At 47.1% G+C, this 26472-nt stretch overlaps 1 protein-coding gene across 3 annotated transcripts in view; it reads left to right on the plus strand.

The window, feature by feature from the left end:
- Positions 1-9870, plus strand: part of sh3rf1 (SH3 domain containing ring finger 1) — a 182508-nt gene extending 172638 nt beyond the window's left edge. For 2 of the 3 annotated variants that reach the window (XM_080189485.1, XM_080189486.1), the window contains 2 exons: positions 1112-1446; positions 8575-9870. In XM_080189485.1, coding sequence (XP_080045611.1) covers positions 1112-1446; positions 8575-8743 — 504 coding nt within the window. In that variant the 3' untranslated portion in view covers positions 8744-9870. The remainder of the gene's footprint in view (positions 1-1111; positions 1447-8574) is intronic. The other variant, XM_080189487.1, reaches the window with a different exon arrangement.
- The last annotated feature ends 16602 nt before the right edge of the window (positions 9871-26472 follow it).

Below are 26472 nucleotides of genomic sequence, written 5' to 3' on the forward strand. Positions count from 1 at the left end.
ATAGCACTGATAATGTGGGAGGCAGCGGTGTGATTGAACAGCACTGAATACAATTTAACTAGCTTATCAACCCCCACCCTCCAACCTTGTCTGTTTCAATCACTGTTCCAGCCCAGCAGTCAAAGTGTCACTTGGTGCGCTGTGATTCAAAAGCTGAGCAGGCAGCTGAGCTTTTCCAGTGTTTTTTCTTATATCACCCTTGCTTGGCCTGGCCTACACGTGACTCAGACCCACACTCTGAAATGACTGAGTAGACAGGGCAGTTGGCGTGGACAGCAAATACCAGCCTTGCCAGCAACACTCAAGTCCCCTGATGGTTTTCTAGGGCTTCTGCTCCCAACTTCATGGTGATACACAAAGCCTACTAGCTCTCACAGACCAGGTTCTCACATGAAGAATGACCATTTGGGTGCTGATAGCACCCATGGCATATTACGGCACCTCGGAAATGTCTGTCATTGAAGAGGAAAATTATTGAAAAGCGGAAGTAGATAAAGAATGATTTATTAGTTTCTTCTGAACATACGTTCTTGTTTATTTGTCACATGGATAACCAATACACTGTTTGATTTTGATTGATTTATTATGTCACATGTATCAGTATATGTATTAGTCATATGTATTAGTGAAGAGCATTGTTTCTTGCTCACTATCCAGGAGAAGCATACCGTTCATAGAGAAGGAAGGGAGAGTGTGCAGAATGTAGTGTTACAATTATAGCTAGGGTGTAGAGAAAGCTCAACTTAATGCAAGGTAGGTCCATTCAAACGTCTGATGATATCAGGGAAGAAGCTATTCTTGAGTCAGTTGGTACATGATCTCAGACTTTGGTATCTTTTTCTGACAGAAGAAGGTGGAAAAGAGAATGAGCGGGGTGCGCGGGGTCCTTAATTATGCTGGCTGCTTTGCCGAGGCAGCGGGAAGTGTAGACAGACTCAATGGATGGGAGGTTGATTTGTGTGATGGGCTACATTCACGACCTTTTGTAGTTCCTTGTGGCCTTGGGTAGAGCAGCAGCCATACCGAGCTGTGCCAGTTTCAGACTCTGTTAAATTGACACTGATTGCCTTTGGAAATTATTGTTCTAGACTCTTTATTTGCTGCTTCACAGAAGGAAAAGAAAGGCTTCTTAAAGCTCCTGTCAGGCGCATCCACAAAGCGAAAGTCCCGGCCCTCACCACCTTCCTCGCCCACGCTGGAATCTGAACAGGCAGCTTCAGAGACATTCCTCCAGGGAGCTGTGGGGCCGGAAGTCCCTTCAGGTGTTAGCCACGGGAGAACCGGTTCCTGCCCCGTGGATACAGAGGCCCAAGGAGCCACGCTGGAGACACTGCATCGCAAGACAGCTTCTTTAGACTCAGGCGTTCCCATTGCTCCTCCTCCGAGGCAGCCCTGTTCATCCATGGCTTCAGTTCAGCTGGAATCTAAATCCATGCCGTGTGAAAGGTATTCATTTCAGTGTAATCTCTGTGTGAAGTGGGAAAATAAATGGAAACTGCACGTTGCTCACTCCATAATCTCTTCTCCACTAAAGCATTAGGACAGTGTAAAAAATGTGAGAACTTTGTGCACTGTACTAGATCTTTTATTTTAATGCAGGCTTAATTCAATGACATGAAATCTGGATTGTTCCCTTTCCCCTTGCATTTCTCCTTTGATTCTCCTTTTCTTCCTTCTCTCTCTTTCCCCTGGTGGATCACAAGCATTACATCAGCAGTGTGGAGTTAATAAATCATTAACCAAATCATTTATTGGCAACACTGTTCACAAATTGCAGCTAAATCACCCGAATACATTTGTGTCTTGTTGTTTAGAAAATGTGAAGACATCCAGTTCCTGATGGTTAATTATTAACACTGCGGTTTAGTCACACATCTACTGGGGGGTGCTTTTTTTGCAAATAGAAACCTAACTGCGACAACAACAGAAAAGAAAGTCAGGAAATTTCTTGGGGAAAACTGGGCGATGAGTGTGAATTTCATATTGGAATCAGAGATCATCGAATCCCTACAGTGCAGGAGGCTATTCGGTTCATTGAGTCTGCACCAACAACAATCCCACCCAAGCCCTGTCCCCATAACACCCCCTGTTTTCCCTGCTAGTCCCTCGACATTAAGGAGCAACTTAGCATGGCCAATCAACCAAACCCACACGTCTTTTGGACTGTGAGAGGAAACCAGAGCACCCGGAGGAAACCCATGCAGACACGGGGAGAATGTGCAGTCTCCGCACAGACAGTGACCCGAGACTGGAATTGAACCTGGGTGCCTGGCACTGTGAGGCAGCAGTGCTAACCACTGTGCCACCGTGCTGTCCTTGTGAAATTGAAGACAGCTTGACCTCCCTTTCGGTTCTCAGCACTGAGTCCCCTCACCCTCTTTGGTCTGTGCTCCTCTTTATGAGGTAGAGATGGTCCATCAGTATTTTCAGCTGCAGGGTGTAACTGAGATTGGAAAGTCATTGTCTGTCTGAAAATGCAGTAAATCATTGGGTTGGGTTTTCCAGGCTCACCAGCGGCAGGTGTCGTCATGGGCGGGATAGGAAAATTTGGAGGACAGTCCAAAGCCTCTCCAAATTTTCCCATCCTGTCCGTGACCATACCTGCCGCTGGCGGGAGTGGTAAATCACACCTGTCGTATATTGCAGTGTGGTTAGGAAGACACATTTATAACTTCATTGGGGGAGCGCCGGCCCAAGGGAGCGGTGCACTGAAGGGGTGCAGTGCTGGGAGAATGTCACACCAAGGGAGCACTGCACCGAGCAGGTGCCACGCCGAGGGAGCCCTGCACGGAGGGAGTGCAGTGCTGGGAGAGTGCCACATCAAGGGGGTGCTGCATCGAGGGAGTGCAGTGCTGGGAGAGTGCCACACCGAGGGAGCCCCGCACCAAGGGAGTGCAGTGCTAGGAGTGTGCCACATCGAGGGAGCCCCGCACTCATGGAGTTTCCATCTTATGGGTTAGGTAGTCAATTGCGACCTTGCCTGCCCTTGGAGCTGGATGCAAGAGATATCTCACTGCCATTTAAAGAGGATGTCTCCTCGACAAGATTATGAGGGTCATGGACAGGGTGGATAGGGAGCAGCTGCTCCCTTTAGTTGACGGGTCAGCCATGAGACAACACAAGTTCAAAGGCGAGAGGTTTTGGGCAGAATGTGAGGAAAAGCTTTTTTATTCAGAGAGTGGTGAGGGTGTGGGATGTGCTGCCTGGGAGGATGGTGGAGGCGGGTTATCTCACATCCTTTGAAAAGTATCTGGATGAGTAGTTGACACATCTTAACATTCAGGGCTAAGGGCTGTGCTGCTAGATAGGTTTAGGTTGGTAGGTCAGGTGTTTCTCACATGTCGGTGCAGATTCAATGGGCCGAAGGGCCTCTTCAGTGATTCTGTGACTAATATCATTGAAACAGATTACTTAGTCATTTATCTGATGGTTATTTGTGGGGCTCCATTGTTGCTAAATTGGTTGTCTTTCATCTTCCTGGGTACTCAGCCCAATGTTAGGTCCTTGGAGTTTATTTGCTGGACCACAGCTATGTACATTGAATATAGGAGTTGGAATGTCTTGTTAAAGTTGTTCAATCATAGAATTGTAGAAACCCTACAGCACAGAAAAAGGCCATTCGGCCCATTGAGTCTGCACTAACCAGAATCCCACCCAGGCCTTACCCCATATCCCGACAAATTTACCCACTAATCCCTCTAACCTATGCATCTCAGGACACTAAGGGCAATTTTAGCATGGCCAATCAACCTAACCCACACATCTTTGGACTGTGGGAGGAAACCGGAGCACCCAGAGGAAACCCACGCAGACACGAGGAGAATGTGCACAGACAGTGCCCCAAGCCGGGAATCAAACCCAGGTTTCTGGAGCTGTGAGGCAGCAGTACCAACCACTGTGCTACCGTGCCGTCCCAATACGAGACATTGATAAGGACAGACTTGGAATATTGTGTGCAGCTCTAGTCACCCTATTATAGAAAGAGTATTATTAAACCAGAAAGAGTTCAGAAAAGATTTACTAGGATGCTACCGGGATTTGATGGATTGAGTTAAAAGGAGAGGCTGGATAGACTGAGATTTTTCTCTCTGGAGCGTAGGAGGCTGAGGGGGTGATCTTATAGAGGCCTATAAAATAATGAGGGGCACAGATCAGCTAGATAATCAGTATCTTTTCCCAAAGGTAGGGGAGTGTAAAATTAGAGGGTTTAAGGTGAGAGGGGAGAGATACAGAAGTATCCAGAGGGACAGTTTTTTAACACAGAGGATGGTGAGTGTCTGGAATAAGCTGCCCAGTTAATAGTAGGGGCGTGTACAATTTTGTCTTTTAAAAAGCATTTAGATAGTTATATGGGTATAGAGAGATATGGGCCAAATGCGGGCAATTAGGATTAGCTTAGGGGTTTTAAAAAAAAATGGGCAGCGTGGACAAGTTGGGCCGAAAGGCCTGTTTCCATGCTATAAACCTCTATGACTATGACTCTATGTAGGGTGAGGGGGCAGGCCCCGAGGCTACCTTAGCCCAAACAGAGCTTCGAGCCCACCCTGTCATCCTGAGCAAGTGACATATTAGAAAAGTGGCAACTGCAAAGCCGAGTAACTTTGTTTTACTTCGATTCAGCTAAGGGTTTCCATGGGAACAGACTGGCTGAGACCTCTGCTTGAGCGCCGCCTGCGAATGTGCTGTGCGAGCATTGTGATGTGCCTCAGCAAACAGGGACAATGAGCGGCGGAGCTTAAAGCAGCCGGGTGGGGTGGAACGAGGAAATAAAACTTGAATTTAAACAGCGCCTTCCGCAACCTCATCAGGATGGTTCCCAAGTACTGCATGGCCACCGATTTATTTCTGAAAGGTAGCAGCCATTGTAATGGGAGAAGGGTAGCAGCAAGTTAGCAGAAGGCAAGGCCGCACAAACAATAACGTGATCGTGGCCACATCCTCTCTGGTTTCTGTGATTTTATTTGAAGGATCGGTATTGGTTGGCATGCCGGGGAGAACTCATTTGCTCTTCAGATGAGTACAGTGCAACCTTTTGCCTCCACTTGAGGCAGGACCTCAGCTTGACAACCTCACTGAAAGAAAGACAGGGACAGCTCACAGTCAATAAGCCTTTGTGACATTGATTTGGTACTTCCAGTATGTGAGTGTAGTATTATACACCTTTTTAATGGTATCGGAATATGCCTGCTTGACAAAGTGGCTACTTGCACTGGTGATGCTTTTATGAAATGGTATAATTGTAATTTTGGATCATGTAAAGTCTGTTTTGGTATTGATATTAAAGAGCCAGCCTGGGGTGGAGCTGAGGAGGGAGGGGGTTGCAGGAGGTGCCTTTAGGTTTTTTCATAGAATCCCTACTGTACAGAAGGAGTCCATTCAGCTGATTGAATCTATTCCTACCTGGGCTCTACTCCCGTAACCCCATACATTTACCCTGCTAATCCTCCACAAGAGTCAATTTAACATGGCCAATGCATCTAACCCGCACATCTTTGGACTGTGGGAGGAAACCGGAACACCCAGAGGAAACCCTCACAGACATGGGGAGAACGGGGGCGGCACAGTGGTTAGCACTACTGCCTTACAGCGCCAGGGACCCAGATTCAATTCCTGGCTTGTGTCACTGTCTGTGTAGGGTTTGCACATTCTCCCTGTGTCTGTGTGGGTTTCCTTCTGGTGCTCTGGTTTCCTCCCACAGTCCAAATATCTGTGGGTTAGGTGGATTGGCCGTGCTAAATTGCCCATTAGTGTCAGGGTAAATAAGTAGGGTTATGGGGGTAGGGCCTGGGTGGGATTGTGGTCGGTGTAGACTTGATGGGCCGAATGGTCTCCATCTGCACTGTAGGGATTCTGTGATTTTATGATTATTAACATGCAGACTACACATAAACAGTGATCCAAGGCCGGGAATCAAACCCGGGTCCCTGGCGCTGTGAGACAGCAGTGCCAACCACCTAAAAGGCAGCCGGCGGGAGAAAATGTGCAAACAATGAAAAGAAAATTGCAGTCCAAAAATGAGCGTGAATTTGCAGGAAGTTAGTGAAAATCTGCTTTTATTTGGAATGCTATTAAAATGCAAAAAAAAACAGATGGGAGATTAATGAGGCGGAGTGAAACTAAGTGGCAGAAAGTTTAACCTTATCTGCATGGTCTTTAAAATAGCTTATTTTGCTTGGCGTTTAATTGGAAATGCTCTGTGGTGGTTTTGCTCTGGGATTGATTGAATCGAGGTTACCTTTAACACACCCCAGCTGCAACTGGAAGAGGGAGGGGAAAGCTCTCTGCTAACAAGGCTGCTGATTGCTTGCTGTCTGCTAATTGGTGATTTCCAGAATGTTTAGAGGCAAATGAGCTGGTAAACTGGAGCGTTTATCCATTGGCCCCATTCACGCGCCACAGATGCTGTCAGCCCTGCTGAGTTTCTCCAGCATTTTCTGTTTTCCTTCCCGATTTTGGTGTGACCTGAGCATCACCATCCCCCGTATTGCCCTTTCACCCTCTCCAACCCACCCAGGTTCATGTTGTTGAAAAGACGTGCGCATTTCTGCACCTATTCCCCAATTACGGGGGCCCGTAATTTTGGATTCGTTGGCAAAAGTTTGCACGTTCTCCCTCTGTCTACGTGGGTTTCCTCCGGGTGCTCCAGTTTCCTCCCGTAGTCCAAAGATGTTGCAGGTTAGGTTGATTGGCCATGCTAAATTGAGCCTAATGTCAGGGAATTAGCAGGGTTGCAGGAATAGGGCCTGGGTGGGATTGTGGTCAGTGCAGACCCGATGGACTGAATGGCCTCCTTCTGCACTGTAGGGATTTTATGATTCTATGAAACTGCATACTTACCTGGCAGGGGTACAACCGTGATCGTGCAGGTGGTTCTCCCAAGGCAAGGCTGATCCTTTGCACTTTGGATGTGTTGGCGCCTTGCTAGGGTAGAGACAGTGACCAGGGTAGCCAACAAGAATTAATCAGGGGGCTGCCTGATGCTACGTTTCAAAGCCATCTCAGCTTTTTGGCTAAGACCAAGATCATACCCAGGGGAGGGTGCAACGCCTCATCTTGTCAACTAGGATCTTGTTTGCTTCCCTTGTGGGAACCATGAATTGGATTACATTTGGATTTGGTTTGGAATAAAGCAAAAGAACATTAAGCCCATTGAAAGAACAATCTGATCATTCGTGCTATCATCTGCCCTTTCCCCATTCTCCTGAAAATGCCTCTTTTTCAAGTATTTGTCCAATTCCTTTCCACCCGGAGGAAACCCACGCAGACGCGGGGAGAATGTGCAAATTCCAGACAGACAGTAACCCAAACTGGGAATGGAACCTGGGCCCTGGCGCAGTGAGGCAACAATGCTAACCACTGTGCCACCGTGCTGCCCCAAGAGAGACCTGCTGAGATTTTCCAGCAGTTTCTGCTTTTGAGTCGGATTCCAGCGTCCGCAGGGTTTTGCTTTGAAACTAGTTTGCATTTGTCAGAACTGCAGGAGGTGGGGCGCAAAAGAGTGGTTGGAAAGAATTCTCAAGTGTTGACATTTGATCCATCCAGTTGCAGCAAATCAGGGTTGCCAGCTTCAACCCACTGTAAAATATAGCAGCCTAAAACTAAACCCCTGAAAACCATTAATAATCTTAACATCCATACAGTCCTCCTGACTGCATGGAGTTCTATATTGTCACATACCAGATGTCGAACAGAGTCTAATGAGAATTTGTGTTATATTTGAGAAAACAACAAGGGGAGATAGTGACGGAGCAATAGTGCAGCTAGACCAGTAATTAAGAGGTTCAGGTGAATGCTGTGGGAACATAGTTCAAATCTCACCCATGGCAGCTAATAGAATTTAAATTCAGCACATAAATCTGGAGTGTAAAGTTAGTCTTACTGATGGTGACCATGGTAACCATCATCAATTTTTATGAAAACCCATCTAATCCCCTTTAAGGGAAGGAAATTTGCTGTCCGTACCTGGTCTCTGACTTCAGACCCACAGCAATGTGGTTGACTCTCAATTGCTCTCCGGAATGGGGCAGTATGGTGGCGCAGTGGTTAGCACTGCTGCCTCGCAGCTGCAGGGACCTGGGTTCGATTCCCAGCTTTGGTCACTGTCTGTGTATGTATGTTCTCCCCATGTCTGCGTGGGTTTCTTCCAGGTGTCCCGGTTTCCTCCCACTGTCCAAAGATGTGTGATTTAGATGGATTGGCCATGCTAAAATTGTCCCTTAGTGTCAGGGGGATTAGCAGGGTAAATTTGGGGATCGGGCCTGGGTGGGATTGTGGTCGGTGCAGACTTGATGGGCCAAATGGCCGCCTTCTGTACTATAGGAATGCTATGAAAGTTGACCTAATTGAAATTCTATGACCTTCTCTACCAAATATCCCCTTATCCGTCTCTTGGAGGAGAATAATCTACAGCTTCTTCCAGTCTATCGACGTAACCGCAGGCCTCTAATCCCTGGTCCAGTTCCAATCTGTAATCTCTCCGAGCTCTTGACATCCTTCCCAAAGTGTCGTGCCCAGAATTAAACACACTGCTTCAGCTGAGGCCTTGCTGGTTGACGCTTATTTCTTGTCGTGCAGGTACAGAGTTGTCGTATCCTATCCCCCGCAGAGTGAGGCTGAGCTGGAGCTAAAGGACGGCGACATTGTATTTGTGCACAAGAAACGTGAGGACGGCTGGTTCAAGGGCACCCTGCAACGGAACGGGAAAACTGGACTCTTCCCTGGCAGCTTTGTGGAGAGTATCTGAGGAGCCTCCGTAAACGCCCTTGCACACCATTGACGTGAAGCACCCACACACACACACACAACAATCTCAAGCACCGGTTATTTAGCAGAATAGTCCTACCGAGAGCTGAAATGGAGATATAAGACTCCATCCTTATTCTTGTGTCAGAAGACATCAGCTGCTTGGAATTTCATCTTTTGTGTGTTGAGTTTCCAGAGGTACAGTAACAGCACAGTGAATGTTCACCACTAACACGACTCCCAGCGTGTACAGTTTGTGTGATTCTCTACGATTCAGTCTGTGCCTTTCACTGTCATTCAGTCAATCTGTCATCAGCTACTTCCTTTTCCCTCTTCATTGAATCACAAACACCCGAGCTATTCTCTGGCAAAGTAATGAAATCTGAAAACTGTTTACAAAGAGGCTGTAATTAAGACAAAACCTTGTAACTTATTGGGTTAGAGTTTTTTTTTAGGTCCTTGAATCATCATGTAAAGTGAAAGTTCTATAATGTCAGATGTTGAAGATTGTGATAATTTATAAGTGTTATTATCTGAGAGGGGAAAGCTGGATTCTCTCCTCACGCTTCAGTTCGACATAGTACCTCTTCTACACGCACCCCCTTTGACCCCATTACCAATTGCTGGTTAAATGAATTTACTAAGAATTGTAATTGAGGACTTGTACGGTCTTGTAACGTTCTCCGGTGGTTCTGTGTGTTGCGGCTGGTGTAGGTTTGTAACGGTGTTGACCTGTACTGTAAATTGCAGAGGATTGGGACCCAAGAGAAAGTCATGACGTTAAGAAAACCTCGAGAAGGAAACTGTGAAGTGGTAGCGTAAGACTGGAAAACACATTGACAAACGGGAGGACTTTTCCAGTCTATAACCAACCGTTCTTAATTCCTCTTGCTGTTCAAAGCATGTTTGATTGTGACGAAGGCCAACTTGCACTGAGAAGTGGACAGGATTGCAACGTGTGATTCCCAGAGCAGTGGCAGGGTTTGTGTTGCCCCCTGCTTAGCCCAGGTCCAGTAACTGGTTTCTAACTTACCGAAGTCAGTAATCCAGTGGCCTGCTCTCCACCTTGTCCAAGCTGCACAGTAAGAAGTCTCACAACACCAGGTTAAAAGTCCAACGTGTTTATTTGGAATCGTGAGCTTTCGCAGCGCTACTGCTTCATCAGCACTCCGAAAGCTCGTGATTCCAAGTAAACCTGTTGGACTTTTAACCTGGTGTTGTGAGACTTCTAACTGTGCCCACCCCAGTCCAACGCCGGCGTCTCCACCTCGTGTTCATGGTGGTTCAAGCCGTGAGAGCTGCCTGTATTCTATGTGGCTGCATTGGCGCCTTTTGAACCCACAGTTAATCATCCAAGATCTGACCACAGGCAAACAGTTCCGAATCTTCGATCAATACTGATTGCCCACGTGTAATAGCGCAGGAACACTTTATTTTCTTTATTTCAAATTTCTCTTCAGCTTAAACTGTTTTGGGCCAGGTCTATCCCGTCTCCCAGTGCTGCGCCTGAGGTGCAGTAATGGCCAGAATCATTTGATATCGGGACTCCAGACCTACATTGGACTTGGGACGGGAGTAACCTGTTAGTGCTTCAGACACCATGGCGGCACAATGCTGGGTATGTTAGAGCCTGCTTTAAACATTGAAGCACACTTGTTTCTCCATGGCCTGCACCCCACCGTAACGGGGCAAAAAAAAAACCCCCTCTCGAAATATAACAATGTGACCAATCTTTCTTTAATGATTCCTTTAAAGACGTACCCACACGAGAAAAGACGACTCGTGTAGTGAATGAAATTAAATGTTGCGTATCTTAAGCTGGGTTTTTCTATTCAAATGTGTGAAAATTGCCATGGCTGCAGAGGGTAGCGCGGTACGCCCCTGAAGTAGATTAAAGCTCTGCCTTGACAAATTCTGGCGTTAAATTTGGGAGTAACCTGAAAATGTTATGTGGGATCAGTAAATCGAATCTGAAAATGTGGGATTTTTCGAATCTGAAACGTGAGCTTGTGGCTCTGTCTTGATGTGTCTCTCTCATAAATAAAGCACCACCACTTTAGTAAATATATAATGTGATTACGCTTACCATTTCCTCTGGTACGCACCGGGATGCACGCGCGCATGGTTCACACTCACTCATACACACACTCTTACACGTGTATAATACATACAGTCACACCAGTATTACCTTCCTGGTTGAACTGCGAAAAGAATCGTAGAATCTCTACAGTACAGGAGGAGGCCATTTGGCCCATCGAGTCTGCACTGACCACAATTCCACCCAGGTCTTATCCCCATGCATTTACCCTAGCTAGTCCCCCTGACACCAGGGTCAATTTGGCATGGCCAATCAACCTAACCTGCACATCTTTGTTTTAGTTAACTACCATGTACAGATTTTCATGATTTTTTTGGGAGGTTTAAGATGGCATCATTCTTCTTTTGGGCCACCATTCTAGCAGTGAAGAAACAAAACAAGATTCTCTGTCCTCTCCACCATGTAGAATACCTATAGTGCTGAAAGAGGCCATTCTACCCAATAAGTCTACTCCAACTCTCCAACAGAGCATCTTTTCCAGGACCTATCCCCATGACCCCACACATTTACCCCACCAGTCCCTCCAACCTATATGTCTTGGGATACCAATTTATCATGGCCAATCCACCTGACCTGAATTTGGACTGTGGGAGGAAACTCGACCACCCAGAGGAAACCCACGCAGATGCAGGAGGAACACAGACAGTCACTTGAGGCTGGCATTGAACCCGGATCCCTGGCGCTGTGAGGCAGTAGTGCTAACCACTGTGCCACCATACTGTGGCTGTGTCCCTGCGGCGGGAGAATACCTTCCATTGGCCAGCAGTGAGATCTTCTGGCTTCCCATCAAATCCATCCTATGTCAGTAGGAAACCTGCGACGAGGGTGAGCTGTTGGCAACGCTGGAAGATACTGCTGCCATGAACTGCTCGGAGATCTCAGCTAACATCACCTTACTTTTGAACACCCACTTTATGCTCTCTGTCTGTCTCTGAGCAGGATACACGTCAGGGAATACACAACCCTTCCTTTCTTGTCTACAGGTTTATCATAATTCTTTACCTAAATTTTTTATGGCTGAATTTGTCTAATCTGGTCAATGATAGGATGTTCTGTATCAGTGCTTGTTTTTCAGATTGAGCACGGACCCTCCAAGTATTGAAACAGTCCTGGGGAGTGGCCACATACCTATCCTCCCACTCAGCTCTCATAGTTACCACTTTATTTGTTATGCAGTTAAGAGATGTGGGAGTCTCTCTCAGTGCTGTGTTCTGTAATAAATCTATCCCCATGCTCAGGGAACCGTAGACACTTTGAAGCTTTCATTCTGTTTCCAACTACCTGAACCCAAAGTTCCGGAATCCCCTCTCTGAGCCTCTCTCTCTCAGATGAACACATGAAATAGGGACAGAAGTAGAACATTCAGCCTCTCAATTCTGCTTCTCAATTCGATAAGATCGTGGCTGATTTGTTTGTGTTTCTAGTTCCAAATTCCTATCTAACCTTGATAACCGTTGATTCTCTTGCCTAACAAGAACCTATCTCTCTCCGTCTTAAAAATATTCAATGACCCGTCTCCACCACCTCCTGAGGCAGTGTGTTCCAAAGCTGCACTACCCGCTGAGAAAAAAAAATTCTCACCTCTGTCTGAAAAGGACTACCCCGAATTTCTAAGCAGTGCCCAAGTTCTGGACTCACCCGCAAGAGGAAACATACTTTCTATACCAACCTTTTCACTACTGTTCAGGATCTAATTAATTTCAGTCAAGTTATTCAGTCTTCCCTTAAGATACTTCTTAAATATTACCTCTTTGACCAAGCTCTGATCGCCTGTTCTAACATCTCCGCAGTTGTGGCATGGTGTTAATGTTTAAACAATTACATTTCTCTCGAGCACCTTGGGAGTGTGTTTTACCACATGAACAAGCCCTGTGTAAATGCAAGTGGCTGGAATAGTAGGATTTGAATGAAATGGACACTTGGAACCTTCATGAATTTGTCACTAGATGGAACGTCCACTGAATCACGTGGAATGCTGCATGGCGGCGCGGTGGCACAGTGGTTAGCATTGCTGCCTCACAGTGCCAGGGACCTGGGTTCGATTCCTGGCTTGATTCACTATGTGGAGTCTGCATATTCTTCCCGTGTCTGTGTGGATTTCCTCCGGGCGCTCCGGTTTACTCCCATAATTCAAAGATGTGCTGGTTAGGTGGATTGGCCATGCTAAATTGCCCCTTAGTGTCAGGGGGACTAGGTAGGGTAAATGATTGGGGTTATGGGGATAGGGCCTGTGGTCAGTGCAGACTCGATGGGCCAAATGGCCTTCTCCTGCACTGTAGGATTCTACGATTTACATGAACTTCAACAAAAAGTAATAATTGGACACAGTGCAAAACTAGCAGTGCGATGAGCCCCACAGATTTCCCAGTGGATGTGTTAGATTAAAATTCCCCACCACATCACCATGTTCCATAGCCAACAGTACTCAACATGAAAGGAGAGATTAACTCAAGGAAGCTTTTATCCTCTTGACAGCTCAGTGTAGACAATATAAACACAATTTTAAAAAGCATTGAAACAGTTTCCTGTCAATGACTGGACCAGTGGGTCATAAACAGAGTAAATTTGTAGTAAATGGGATACTATAACCGTACCGGTTAATCAAGCAGTGTAAACAAGATAGAGAGGGCAGAGGTCCAAAGGGTGTGATGGAATTTGTTGCGTGCAGGTGTACCAGAAGCTCCTTGTTCTCGACGTGGCAAGAGACCTTTGGATTGTGGTAATTGACCTGCATTGTTCCTTGACTGAACCTTGTATGGTATAGATCTTGGCGTACGTGTCCAGGAATACATCGCTTGTCAGGTTTTCCGAGGAATGTTTTATTCCAATTTCCTTTCAGCTGTGGTTGCGTGGGGGGGTGACTTACAGTTCTCTGCTGCTTTTCTTAGTCCTCTGTGGATGCCATCCCTCCACTCCGAAAATTGTCGGAAGGATTGACACTGCTGCCCCTCAGCGCCAGGGACCCAGGTTCAATTCCGGCCATGTCTGCGTGGGTTTCCTCCAGGTGCACTGGTTTCCTCCCACACTCTGAAAGACGTGCTGGTTCGGTGCATTGGCTGTGCTAAATTCTCCTTCAGTGTACCCGAATAGGTGCCGGAGTGTGGCGACTAGGGGATTTTCACGATAACTTCATTGCTGTGTTAATGTAAGCCGACTTGTAACACTAATAAGCTACATTACTATGTTCTCTCAGACAACGTCTAGCATTTGAGTTGTTCAACTGCTTTGCAGTTTCCTCTGAAATAGCGTCCTGGGATCATCTACATCTGTCTGATGGCTGGCCCAAAACTACTCCACCACTGATGGCACAGCACGGCTGCAGTGAAGTGCGAATCTATGGGTTCAAATCTGCAAAGTGGAATTTGAACCCATGACCTTCTCACCCTGAGGCACGAGTACGACAGAGTCAGTGAAGGCAAATCGGAGATACGCACATAATTGGGGTAAGCTGATTACAAAACAGGGGGATTAATTGGCATTGCAAGATCAGTGAACATGACACTCATCCTTGTGCTTCCAACATTTCATTTGTACATGAGGTGCAGGCTACAGGCCAGGTGTCAACCTTGGCCCAGAACCTCTCGAGGTCAACACAAAACATCACGTTTGGAGAAAAGCAGGGATTTCTTCCTGTAATAAGTATCTCTCAACCACCATTATTTATGGAATAGAATCCATACAGTGCAGAAAAAGGCCATTCAGCCCATCGAGTCTGCATTGACTCTGACAGGCTTTTTCCCATAACCCCACATGTTAATCCTCCCTAACCTGCGCACCTTTGGACACCAAGGGGCAATTTAGCATTGTCAGTCAACTGCACATCTCAGGGGTGGGGGAGGAAAGCAGAGCACCTGGAGGAAACCCACACAGACCGGGGACAACGTACAAACTCCACACAAAACAGTGACCTGAGGCCGGAATTTGAACTCAGGTCCTAGGTGCTGAGAGGCAGCAGTGCTAACCACTGTGCCACCCTATTAAAATGATTAGCTGGATATTATCAGGGACCTTGCTCCGTACAAATTGGCTGCAGCACTTACTGGATTACTTCAGTCCAACATCACGTCTGTGGCTGTTAAGGTGTTTTGGGAAGTTCCAAGGCTGTGGAGGGAGCTATAACAATGCATTTCATTCTGCTGCTTTGCCCAGGGGTGGCGTGAGGACAGGCACATTCACACACTAACTTCCAGCGTCTGCCTGAGGCTTCTGCCTTCTGTTGTGATGAAGGTCAGTGGCTTCAACCCAGTTCCTCGTGGATGTGAGCTCAGTGCCTCAGCCCATCTTGCTGTCTTTTAGCACTGGCTTGGCAATATCTCTGAGGGGTCGTGAGGATGGCTGTTATGCAAAATGGAAAGGACACATTGGAAAAACACAGGAATACCTTTTTCAATTTGAACCATATAGACTTGTGAAAGACAGCAAAGGGGCAGTGAGGGAGAAGGAGGGATGCAGGGTGGCTACAGAGTATTCTACTGATTCTACACCTGACCTAAGAAATCCTGAGGATCCATCCTCATTCTGCACCTGAGGTGAGAGCCCTGACGTTGGTTATACTGGAGAAATATAAGAACATAAGAAATAGGAGCAGGAGTAGGCCATCTAGCCCTTCGAGCCTGCCCCGCCATTCAATAAGATCATGGCTGACCTGAAGTGGATCAGTTCCACTCTCCCGCTGTCTCCCCATAACCCTTAATTCCCTTGTCTATCAAAAACCCATCAACCCGCATCTTAAAAATATTTAGCGAGGCAGCCTCCACCACTTCAACGGGCAGAGAATTCCAGAGATTCACCACCCTTTGAATGAAGAAGTTCCTCCTCAACTCCGATCTAAACTGCGCCCCCCCCCCCCCCCTTGAGGCTGTGCCCTCAAATATGATTGTTTCCGACCCAGTTTCAACAAATCTTCAATTTATGAGGTGCCTTTTGCAAGATTTAGATGTTCCACAGCCCATAACAGCCAACAAAGCACTTTTGAAGTGTAACCCATCTTGTAGGAGTCTTGCAACTAATTTGTGCATTGAGAGCACCCAGAAGCAGCAGTGTGATAAATGACCAGGTAATCGCTTTTAATAAAAGGTTCAAAATTTATTTATTAGTCACAAGTAGGCTTACATTAACACGGCTATGGAGTTACTGTGAAAATCCCCTAGTTGCCACACTCCAGCGCCTGTTCGGGTACACTGAGGGAGAATGCACCCTAACCAGCATGTCTTGCGGACTGTGGGAGGAAACCGGAGCACCTGGAGGAAACCCACGCAGACATGGAGAAAACATGCAGACACCACACAGGCAGTGACCCAAGCTGGTAATCAAACCTGGGTTCCTGGTGCTGTGAGGTAGCAGTGCCAACCACTGTGCCATCCTAAGTGAAGACAGGGAGACCTCCTCTGCTTTTGGTCAAATTGTGCCACGGAAACTTTATGTCCATCCAAAAGACAGGTTGTGATCTCGTTTTCCACGTGGGGAGGTCCAGTGCTGCCTGTCCTTTGGTAAGAATACGGGAACAGGTCATTCTAACAAGCAAGGAATGAAGTTCAAGATTAGTTGTTGGCACCAGTTCTGTCTGCAATTGTTTGCCGTGTATTTTGATCAATGACAGTGAAACAAAGAGGTTATTTATTCTTGAAAGCTGTTGACTGCACAACACTCCCCATGTAATAAATCTGTCAGTTGTTCAGTGTTGCAAATGATGGATGTGGCCCCATTAAAAGTGCTTTGTTTCGCACATTGGATCAGGAGGTCATCTTAATGCTGAACACTCAAATGATCCCTTCCACCAGGTTGTAAGGGAATGTGGTCCTGATGTTCTGGCTCTGTACCCAGCTGACCGTGGGCCCTGACTGAGACCATTGGACCAAGCTTTGTGGTCAGTGGTCCGTGTTTCCTTCACAGTCGAGTGACCCAGTCTTTCACTTTCTTGCGTAACCGCATTGCAGAACTTTGCTTATTTGGCAGAGAGGTAATGGATGAATGTTCAGGCGCGGTTATTGAGTTGAATTCAATGTGCAAGGAGGGCACATCCCCCACCAAACACAACAAAAAGGCAACACAACATTTATGACTGTGTGGCCAAATTCTCCTCCAAATTGATTTTCAAGTTTGCTGACGACACCACTGTAGTGGGTCTGATCTCAAACAATGACGAGACAGAGTACAGGAATGAGACAGAGAATCTGTGAGCCGGTGTGGCAACAATAATCTCTCCCTCAATGTCAACAAAACGATTGTCATCGACTTCAGGAACTTAGTGGAGAACATGCCCCTGTTTACATCAATAGGGATGAAGTAGAAAGGGTCGAGAGCTTCAAATTTTTAGGTGTCCAGATCACCAACAACCTGTCCTGGTTCTCCCCATGCTAACACTTTGAAAGCCCACCAACACTTCTACTTTCTCAGAAGACTAAGGAAATTTGGCATGTCCGCTATGACTCTCACCAACCTTTACAGATGCACCATAGAAAGCATTCTTTCTGGTTGTATCACAGCTTGGTATAGCTCCTGCTCTGCCCAAGACAGCAAGGTTGCAAAATGTTGTAAATGAAGCCCAATCCATCACACAAACCAACCTCCCAACCATTGACTCTGTCTACACTTGCCGCTGCCTCAGAAAAGCAGGCAGCATAATTAAAGAGCCCATGCACCCTGGACATTCTCTCCTCCACTTTCTTCTGTCAGGAAAAAGATACAAAGGTCTGAGGTCACATACCAACCGACTCAAGAGCAGCTTCTTCCCTACAGCCATCGGACTTCTGAATGGGCCTACCTCGTAATAAGTTGATCTTTCGCTACACCCGAGCTTTGACCGTAACACTACATTCTGCACCCTCTGCTTCTCTGTGAACGATTGCTTTGTTTGTATAGCGCACAAGAAACAATACTTCTCACTGTATGTTAATACATGTGACAATAATAAATTAAATTCCGAATGATTGTTCTTTTTAGAAGCTCGCTCCAGCAAAGAGGGGGGTGATATTTACAGCTTTACCTGATAATTTAAATGCAGAGTTTATGAGACACTGATTCAAACATTCCTGCAGCATAAAATTAATACATTAGATTTGATTAAAATCTACAAAGTGTTGCCAAAGCATACTTGCAGTGCCATGCGCCTCTATTTCCATCATAGAGTCCCTACAGAGCAGTTGGAGACCATTTGGCCCATTGAGCCTGCACCAACTCTCTGACAGAGTAGGCAGGATTTTACAGGTCCACTCATCCCGAAACTGTAAAATCCCACCCGAGGTCAATGGACCTTCCGACTGTCTGCCACTCACGGCAGGTGGGGCGGTAGAATTCCAGCCAGTATCGTACCCAATGCCCCTCTCCCCCCACCCTATTCCTGTAACCCCACACATTTACCATGCCAATCCGTCTAACCTACACATCTTTGGACAATGAGGGAGAATTTAGCATGGCCGTTGCACCTAACCAGCACACCTTGCAGACTGTGGGAGGAAACTGGAGTCTGCATGGGTTTCCTCTGGGTGCTCTGGTTTCCTCCCACAGTCCAAAAGGTTAGATGTATTGGCCATGCTAAATTGCCCCTTAGTATCAGGGGTAAATGCATGGGGTTATGGGGGTAGGGCCTTGGTGAAATTGTGGTCAGTGCTTGAATGGCTTCCTTCTGTATTGTAGGGATTCTATGGCTCACCTGGAGGAAGCCCATGCAGACACGGGGAGAACGTGCAAACTCCACACTGACAGTGACCCAAGCTGGGAATCGAACCCAGGTCCCTGGCGCTGTGAGGCAGTGGTGCTGATCACTGTGCTACTGTGCCACCTCTCATCATCCCTGTTGTCATTTACTTTCTCCCACTGTCCACCCTATCACACGCCTCTCCTTTTCATTCTTCATCCTAATCCCCTTTCCCCTGTCTCTGGACTCACTTTAACATCTTCCAGTGCTGGCGAAAGATTGACTTGAAACTTCACGTTTGCCTCTCTCTCTCTCTGGCCACGCCGCCTTATCTGCTGTGAGTTTCGCAACTTTTCATTTCAGATTTTGGAATCTGCGGTTTTTTTGGGGGGACTTTAGTCGTTCAGGCGAGCAGATTTGCAATCTGTTTTCTGGTCTCAGACAGGAACACGGATCCCTGATTCAGAAGGTCACCAGTGTCACTTTGTGCCTTATCTCCTACAATTAACTGTCTAATCAAGATGACAGTCTGGTACTATTGTGAGGGAGCGCCACATTGTCAGAGATGTAAATTAGCTAAGAAACGATTTATTATCCATAGAGCCAAATTCTAGATGTCGTGATCCATTACAGAACTCCACTACATTCAGCTGTCAATCCACAGAGAAAAGAACCCACCTGGGATCAGTGCAGTTTATTTTAATTGACTGCTTTTATAACACGTCTTTTAAAGCTGCTTTTCTTTGGTAAAAATGATTTAATGTATGAGATGTAACATGCCGGCAAATGTGTCACGACTGCTGGCAGCTGCCAGATATTTCTAGATATTAAAGATGTCAGGGGATTTGAGGACAGTGTGGAAGAATTACACTGAGGCAGCCACGATATAGCTGATTGGTGTAGCAGGTTTGAAGGGCTGAATGGCCACCTCCTGCTTTCATTTCCTGCGTTCCAATGCCAGTGTCTGTTCAGTGCCATAAGCAGTCAGAGTAGAACTTGGAACAGCACAAGTAAAATTTGATTTGATTTGATTTATTATTGTCACATATATACAGTGAAAAGTATTGTTTCTTTCCCGCTACACAGACAAAGCATACTGTTTATAGAGAAGGAAAGGAGGGAGTGCGGAATGTAGTGTTACAGTCATAGCTATGGTGTAGAGAAAGATCAACTTAATGCGAGGTAGGTCCATTCAAAAGTCTGACAGCAGCAGGGAAGAAGCTGTTCTTGAGTCGATTGGTACGTGACCTCAGACTTTTGTATCTTTTTCCCGACGGAAGAAGGTGGGAGAGAGAATGTCCGGGATGCGTGGGGTCCTTAATTATAAAATATTCTGTACAGAACCACAGAATCATCATAGAACCATAGAACCCCAAAAGTGCAGAAGGAGGCCATTCTGCCCATCGAGTGCAGTTTAGTTTCAGTTTAATTATTAGTGTCACAAGTAGGCTTACATTAACACTACAATGAAGTTACTGTGAAAATCCTCCTAGTCGCCACACTCCGGTGCCTGTTTGGGTACACTGAGGGAGAATTTAGCACGGCCAATGTACCCAACCAGCACATCTTTCGGACTGTGGGAGGAAACCGGAGCATCCGGAGGAAACCCACGCAGACACGGGGAAAATGCGCGAACTCCATGCAGGCAGTGACCCAAGCCAGGAACCAAACTCGGGTCCCTAGTATTGTGAGGCAGCAGTGTTAACCACTGTGCTTCCCCCTGTACACTGTACGCTCAGTGTACACTGAGGGAAAATTCTGCCGCGCCAATACACCCAACCAGCACGTCTTTCGGACTGTGGGAGGAAACTGGAGCAATAGGATGAAGAACAAAGAGTGTGTTCCAGTGGTTTCTTCCATATGGTGGAGTGTTGTTACCCAGTGCTGTGGATCAGTCCCACGATCAGACACACACAGGCGCACACAGGAGCACCTTTCCACATGCACTCCCCACCCAGAGCTCGGTAACCGCTGCTGATGTGATAATGTAAGGAGGCTGCCAGCACACCCCCGATCCACTGATACAAGGTACGAAATTAACTCTGCAATGTTAAAGGAATTCGAGGTTTTATCTACAGCCAAACACGGCTGCGTCCAAGGACGTGGGAACAGGTAACGCTCGTGAAAAACCAAACCGCAGCATTGTGTGACGGAGGTAATCATAGTAATTAGCAAAGCTTGTCAGCATATCACTGATTCCAGTGAAGGATCGGTTACCCTGCATTCATGCAAACAAGCAGAATGTCAGCTCATTATCAAACCACTCCTGCGGTTACAAAAGTTAATGAATAATTGCGGAGATGTGAGTATTCAGTTTTTTTCCTAAAGAGATGTCGTCACACTTGGTTAGGCTTATCTTTCAGGGAACTAAAAATCGCACGTAGCCCTGTTGAGTACATGGAATGTATAGTGCAGAAACAGGCCATTCAGTCCAACATGTCTGTGCTAGGGCTTACACTCACATGAGACTTCTCGCACCAATACTTCATCCAACACTATTAGTACATCCCTCTGTTTCTGCTTGTGTTTATCTAGATTTTGCTTAAGTGCCTTATCTTTACCACCCCTCTGATCACTGACAAGTGGAAATGTCTTCACTATGTCTCCACTACCAACCATCGCCTGTAGAGAAAAGAGGTCCATCTTCACAACACTATGGGCTCCTCTGACTGTGCAGCACTGTCTCAGGACTGCGCTGAAATGTTAAAACCTCAGTGTGAAAGGTGAACGCACATCCTTGTTATTCATTCGTGGGACATGGGTGTCGCTGGCTGGGCCAGCATTTATTGCCCATCCCTAGTTGCCTGAGGGCAGTTGAGAGTCAACCACATTGCTGTGGCTCTGGAGTCACATGCAGGCCAGGCCGGGTAAGGACGGCAGATTTCTTTCCCTGAAGGACAATAGTGAACCAGATGGATTTTTCTGACAATTGGCAATGGCTTCGTGGGTCATCAGATTCTTAATTCCACATTTTTTTAAATTGTGAATTTTCAAATTCCACCACCTGCTGTGGTAGGATTCGAACCTGGGTCCCCAGAACATTAGCTGAGTTTCTGGATTAATTATCTAGCGATAATACCACTTGGCCATTGCCTCCCCTGAGAGGCCATCGCGGTACTCACTCAGCACCAGTTTCTTCCCTGACACAAAAAGTGCTGGAGTTAGGAAAATCATTCCCTGTCCACCCCCACCCCCGAAACCACCACCCCCACCCCGGGTTAACTGAAATGTTCCAAACGTGGATAGATTAGTGTTGGGTGCAGGTATGAAGGGATAATGAGACAGAGTTGTGTGAGTGGAACTGTGACACGCTTTAGCTGTGAACCAGTTGAACAAAGAATTAGGCTTGAGAGACCACATGGCCGACTCCCTCTGACCCTGTGCCCTAAGAACATAAGAACATAAGAAATAGGAGAACATAAGAAATAGAAGCAGGAGTAGGCCATCTAGCCCTTCAAGCCTGCCCCGCCATTCAATAAGATCATGGCTGATCTGTCGCTGCTCAGTTCCACTTTCCCGCCCTCTCCCCATAACCCTTAATCCCCTCTCTTATCAAAAACCCATCAACCCGCGTCTTAAAAATATTTAGCGAGGTAGCCTCCACCACTTCAACGGGCAGAGAATTCCAGAGATTCACCACCCTTTGAGTGAAGAAGTTCCTCCTCAACTCCGTTCTAAACCGCCCCCCTTTTATCTTGAGGCTGTGCCCCCTAGTCCTACTGTCTTTTTTGAGCGGGAAGAGTCTCTCCACCTCTATCCTATCCACCCCATTCATCATCTTATACGTCTCAATGAGATCTCCCCTCATTCTTCTAAACTCTAACGAGTACAAGCCCAGTTTATTCAGCCTCTCCTCATAGCTCAACCCCCTCAACTCTGGTATCAGCCTAGTAAACCTCCTCTGCACTCCCTCCAAGGCCAAAATATCTTTGCGCAGGTGCGGCGCCCAAAACTGCACACAGTACTCCAGCTGCGGCCTCACCAATGCCCTATACAGCTGCAGCAAGACCTCCCTACTTTTATATTCAATCCCCTTCGCTATGAAGGCCAGCATCCCATTCGCCTTCCTGACCACCTGCTGCACCTGCAAGCTGGGTTTTTGCGACTCATGCACAAGGACCCCGAGGTCCCTCTGCACCGTCGCCTGCTGCAGTTTTTCGCCCCGTAAGTAATAGTCCTTCCTACCATTCTTCCTACCAAAGTGGACCACCTCACACTTGCCAACATTAAATTCCATTTGCCATTTCCTGGCCCATTCGCCCAGCCTATCTAGATCCTTCTGCAGACTCTCCACACCCTCTGCACAATTTGCCGTTCCCCCAATCTTGGTGAAACCGTTCTGGTCATTCCAAACCCCACGAGGTGATATTGTTTTTGTTTTGTACGTATCAGTGGAGGGTACTCCGAAAATTGAAAAATAATTGGTGATAAACTGACAAAAAGAGTGCTATTTAACTGTGACGCCCAGAGTGTGATGAACCTGTAGAATTCACTACCACAGGAATCAGTTGAGGCCAAAACATTAAACGTTTTCATGAAGTAGTTAGATATAACTCTTGGGGGCAAAGGGGATCCAAGGATATGGGGAGAAGCGGGGAATCAGGCTATTGAGTGGGATGATCAGCCGTGATCATAATGAATGGCAAAGCAGGCTTAGCATGGCCAACGCACCTAACCAGCTTATCTTTCGGACTGTGGGAGGAAGCCGGAGCACCTGGAAGAAACCCACGCAGACATGGGGAGAACGCGCAGACTCTGAACGGACAGCGATTCAAGCCAGGAATTGAACCTGGCTCCCTGGCATCGTGAGGCAGTGGTGCTAACCATGGCGCCACCGTTGCCACCCTTTGAAGGGCTGAATGGCCTCCTCCTGTTCCTATTTTCTAAGTTTCTATGAAGAGTATGAGGTGCAGAACTCCAGGAAATATAAAGCAGAGCATGACACGACCAGGAAGCAGCGGATGGGCAATGTGAACAAGGGGTTTGAAAGTTGTGGATGGAAGGATAAAGATTGAGCTCCTCTGAAAGCCGATGGCTTTGAATATTAAAAGTAAAGTTGCCATAGTCCCAGGTGACCATAGACCGCTCTCCGCTTTGAGGGCGAGCGTGACCGGTGGCGATTTAACCTGAGGATCACCACACCTCAAGTGAGGGGCAAAGTTGAGAAGGTGGAGTCTTCATGGATAACTTTGAATCTAAAAGGAGCAGAGATTACAGGAGCATTAACGACTGTTTATTCAATGGGAGGGGAAGTTCTGGCTTCCAAGAAATGGTAAATGAAAGTGAACGTTATTACTTCTTGAATCTGTTATCTAAAGGGTCCTTTACAATGGACGCTGACTGCTCTTGTACTCACAGTGCTCCCCCTGCTGGCTGAGTCAAGGCTGGCACAGTAAGAAATCTTAACGTGGAAGTGCCAGCATTGGACTGGGGTAAACACAATAAAGAGTCTGACAACACCAGGTTTAAGTCCAACCGATTTATTTCATAGTAAACTCACAAGCTTTCAAGGTTTCCCTCTTCGTCAGGTGAATGAAGAGTTCTGGCCTCACAAGAGGTTACTGCAGAAGGTCAGAGGACATGGAGTTGGGGGTAGGGTGTTAGCGTGGATAGAGGATTGGTTGTCAAATAGGAGGCATAGAGTGGGGGTCAATGGGTGCTATTCGGATTGGCGGTTGGTGACTAGTGGGGTGCCCCAGGGGTCGGTGCTGGGGCCTCAGCTATTTACCATTTATACAGATGATCTGGAGGAGGGAACCGAGTGTAGGGTGTCGAAATTTGCTGATGACACCAAGATTGGGGGAAAGGCAAATTGTGCGGAGGGTGTGGAGAGTCTGCAGAAGGATCTAGATAGGCTGGGCGAATGGGCCAGGAAATGGCAAATGGAATTTAATGTTGGCAAGTGTGAGGTGGTCCACTTTGGTAGGAAGAATGGTAGGAAGGACTATTACTTACGTGGCGAAAAACTGCAGCAGGCGACGGTGCAGAGGGACCTCGGGGTCCTTGTGCATGAGTCGCAAAAACCCAGCTTGCAGGTGCAGCAGGTGGTCAGGAAGGCGAATGGGATGCTGGCCTTCATAGCGAGGGGGATTGAATATAAAAGTAGGGAGGTCTTGCTGCAGCTGTATAGGGCATTGGTGAGGCCGCAGCTGGAGTACTGTGTGCAGTTTTGGGCGCCGCACCTGCGCAAGGATATTTTGGCCTTGGAGGGAGTGCAGAGGAGGTTTACTAGGCTGATACCGGAGTTGAGGGGGTTGAGCTATGAGGAGAGGCTGAATAAACTAGGCTTGTACTCGTTAGAGTTTAGAAGAATGAGGGGAGATCTCATTGAGACGTATAAGATGATGAATGGGATGGATAGGATAGAGGTGGAGAGACTCTTCCCGCTCAAAAAAGACAGTAGGACTAGGGGGCACAGCCTCAAGATAAAGGGGGGGCGGTTTAGAACGGAGTTGAGGAGGAACTTCTTCACTCAAAGGGTGGTGAATCTCTGGAATTCTCTGCCCGTTGAAGTGGTGGAGGCTGCCTTGCTAAATATTTTTAAGAAGTGGGTTGATGGGTTTTTGATAAGAGAGGGGATTAAGGGTTATGGGGAGAGGGCGGGAAAGTGGAACTGAGCCACGACAGATCAGCCATGATCTTATTGAATGGCGGGGCAGGCTCGAAGGGCCAGATGGCCTACTCCTGCTCCTAATTCTTATGTTCTTATGTTCTTAGGTAGAGCATATAACAGCACAGACAGTTTACAGATTACTGATTAGAATGCGAGTCTTCACAACTAATCAGCTATTCAAGTCTTAAAGGTGCCGACAATGTGAGTGGAAAGAGCGTTAAGCACAGGTTAAAGAGATGTGTATTGTCTCCAGACAGGACAGTAAGTGAGATGTTGCAAGTTCAGGAAAGCCGTGGGGTTACAGATAGTGTGACACGAACCCAAGATCCTGGTTGAGGCCATCCTCATGTGTGCGGAACTTGGCTATCAGTTTCTGCTCAGCGACTCTGCGCTGTCGTGTGTCGTGAAGGCCGCCTTGATTAGCTAATTAGCTGTAAAGACTCGCGTTCTAATCAGTATTCTGTAAACTGTGTGTGCCTTTATATGCCCTGTTTGTGATCAGAACTCCCCACTCACCTGACGAAGGAACAGCGTTCCGAAAGCTAGTGGCGTTTACTACCAAATAAACCTGTTGGACTTTAACCTGGTGTGGTGAGACTTCTTACTATGTTTACCCCAGTCCAACGCCGGCATCTCCACATCAAGGCTGGCACCCAGAATTGTTCAGATCCTGTGCACTGAAGCCCAAACTTGCTGCTGCATTGTGAAGCAGTTTGGCAGTGCCAGCCATTGATGCTTTGGCAACTGCACCAGAAACAAAGAACAATACAGTACAGGAAACAGGCCCTTCGGCCCTCCAAGCCTGTGCCGCTCATTGGTCCAACTAGACCATTCGTTTGTATCCCTCCATTCCCAGTCTGCTCATGTGACTATCCAGGTAAGTCTTAAACGATCCCAGTGTATCCACCTCCACCAGCCTACTTGGCAGTCCACCACTCTCTGTGTAAAATATGTCCCTCTGATATCTGAGTTATACCTCACCCCTCTCACCTTGAACCTGTGACCCCTCGTGATCGTCACCTCCGACCTGGGAAAAAGCTTCCCACTGTTCACCCTATCTGTACCCTTTGTAATTTTGTACACCTCTATTAGGTCTCCCCTCATTCTCTGTCTTCCCAGGGAGAACAACCCCAAACATTGCCTTTGGCTGCTGGTTTGGTAAGGGCCAATGTTAAAATGCTCCTTCTGAACAATTTACTGAGAGACCTGGGTGGGACCACGGAAAATCCCACCTGAGGTCAACGAACTTTTGCACGGTCCACCCCTCCACCCGCTGCGATTCCCATGGTGGACGGGAATATATCCCCCCGGTAAACTTTATCAAAAAGGCTTGGGCTCTTTACTGTAAAAGAAAGAGGAGGCTGAGGGGGTTTGTTGGGGGGT

Source organism: Carcharhinus amblyrhynchos, chromosome 5 (genome assembly GCF_965287045.1).
Source record: "Carcharhinus amblyrhynchos chromosome 5, sCarAmb.v2.hapA, whole genome shotgun sequence".
Lineage (NCBI taxonomy): Eukaryota > Metazoa > Chordata > Chondrichthyes > Carcharhiniformes > Carcharhinidae > Carcharhinus > Carcharhinus amblyrhynchos.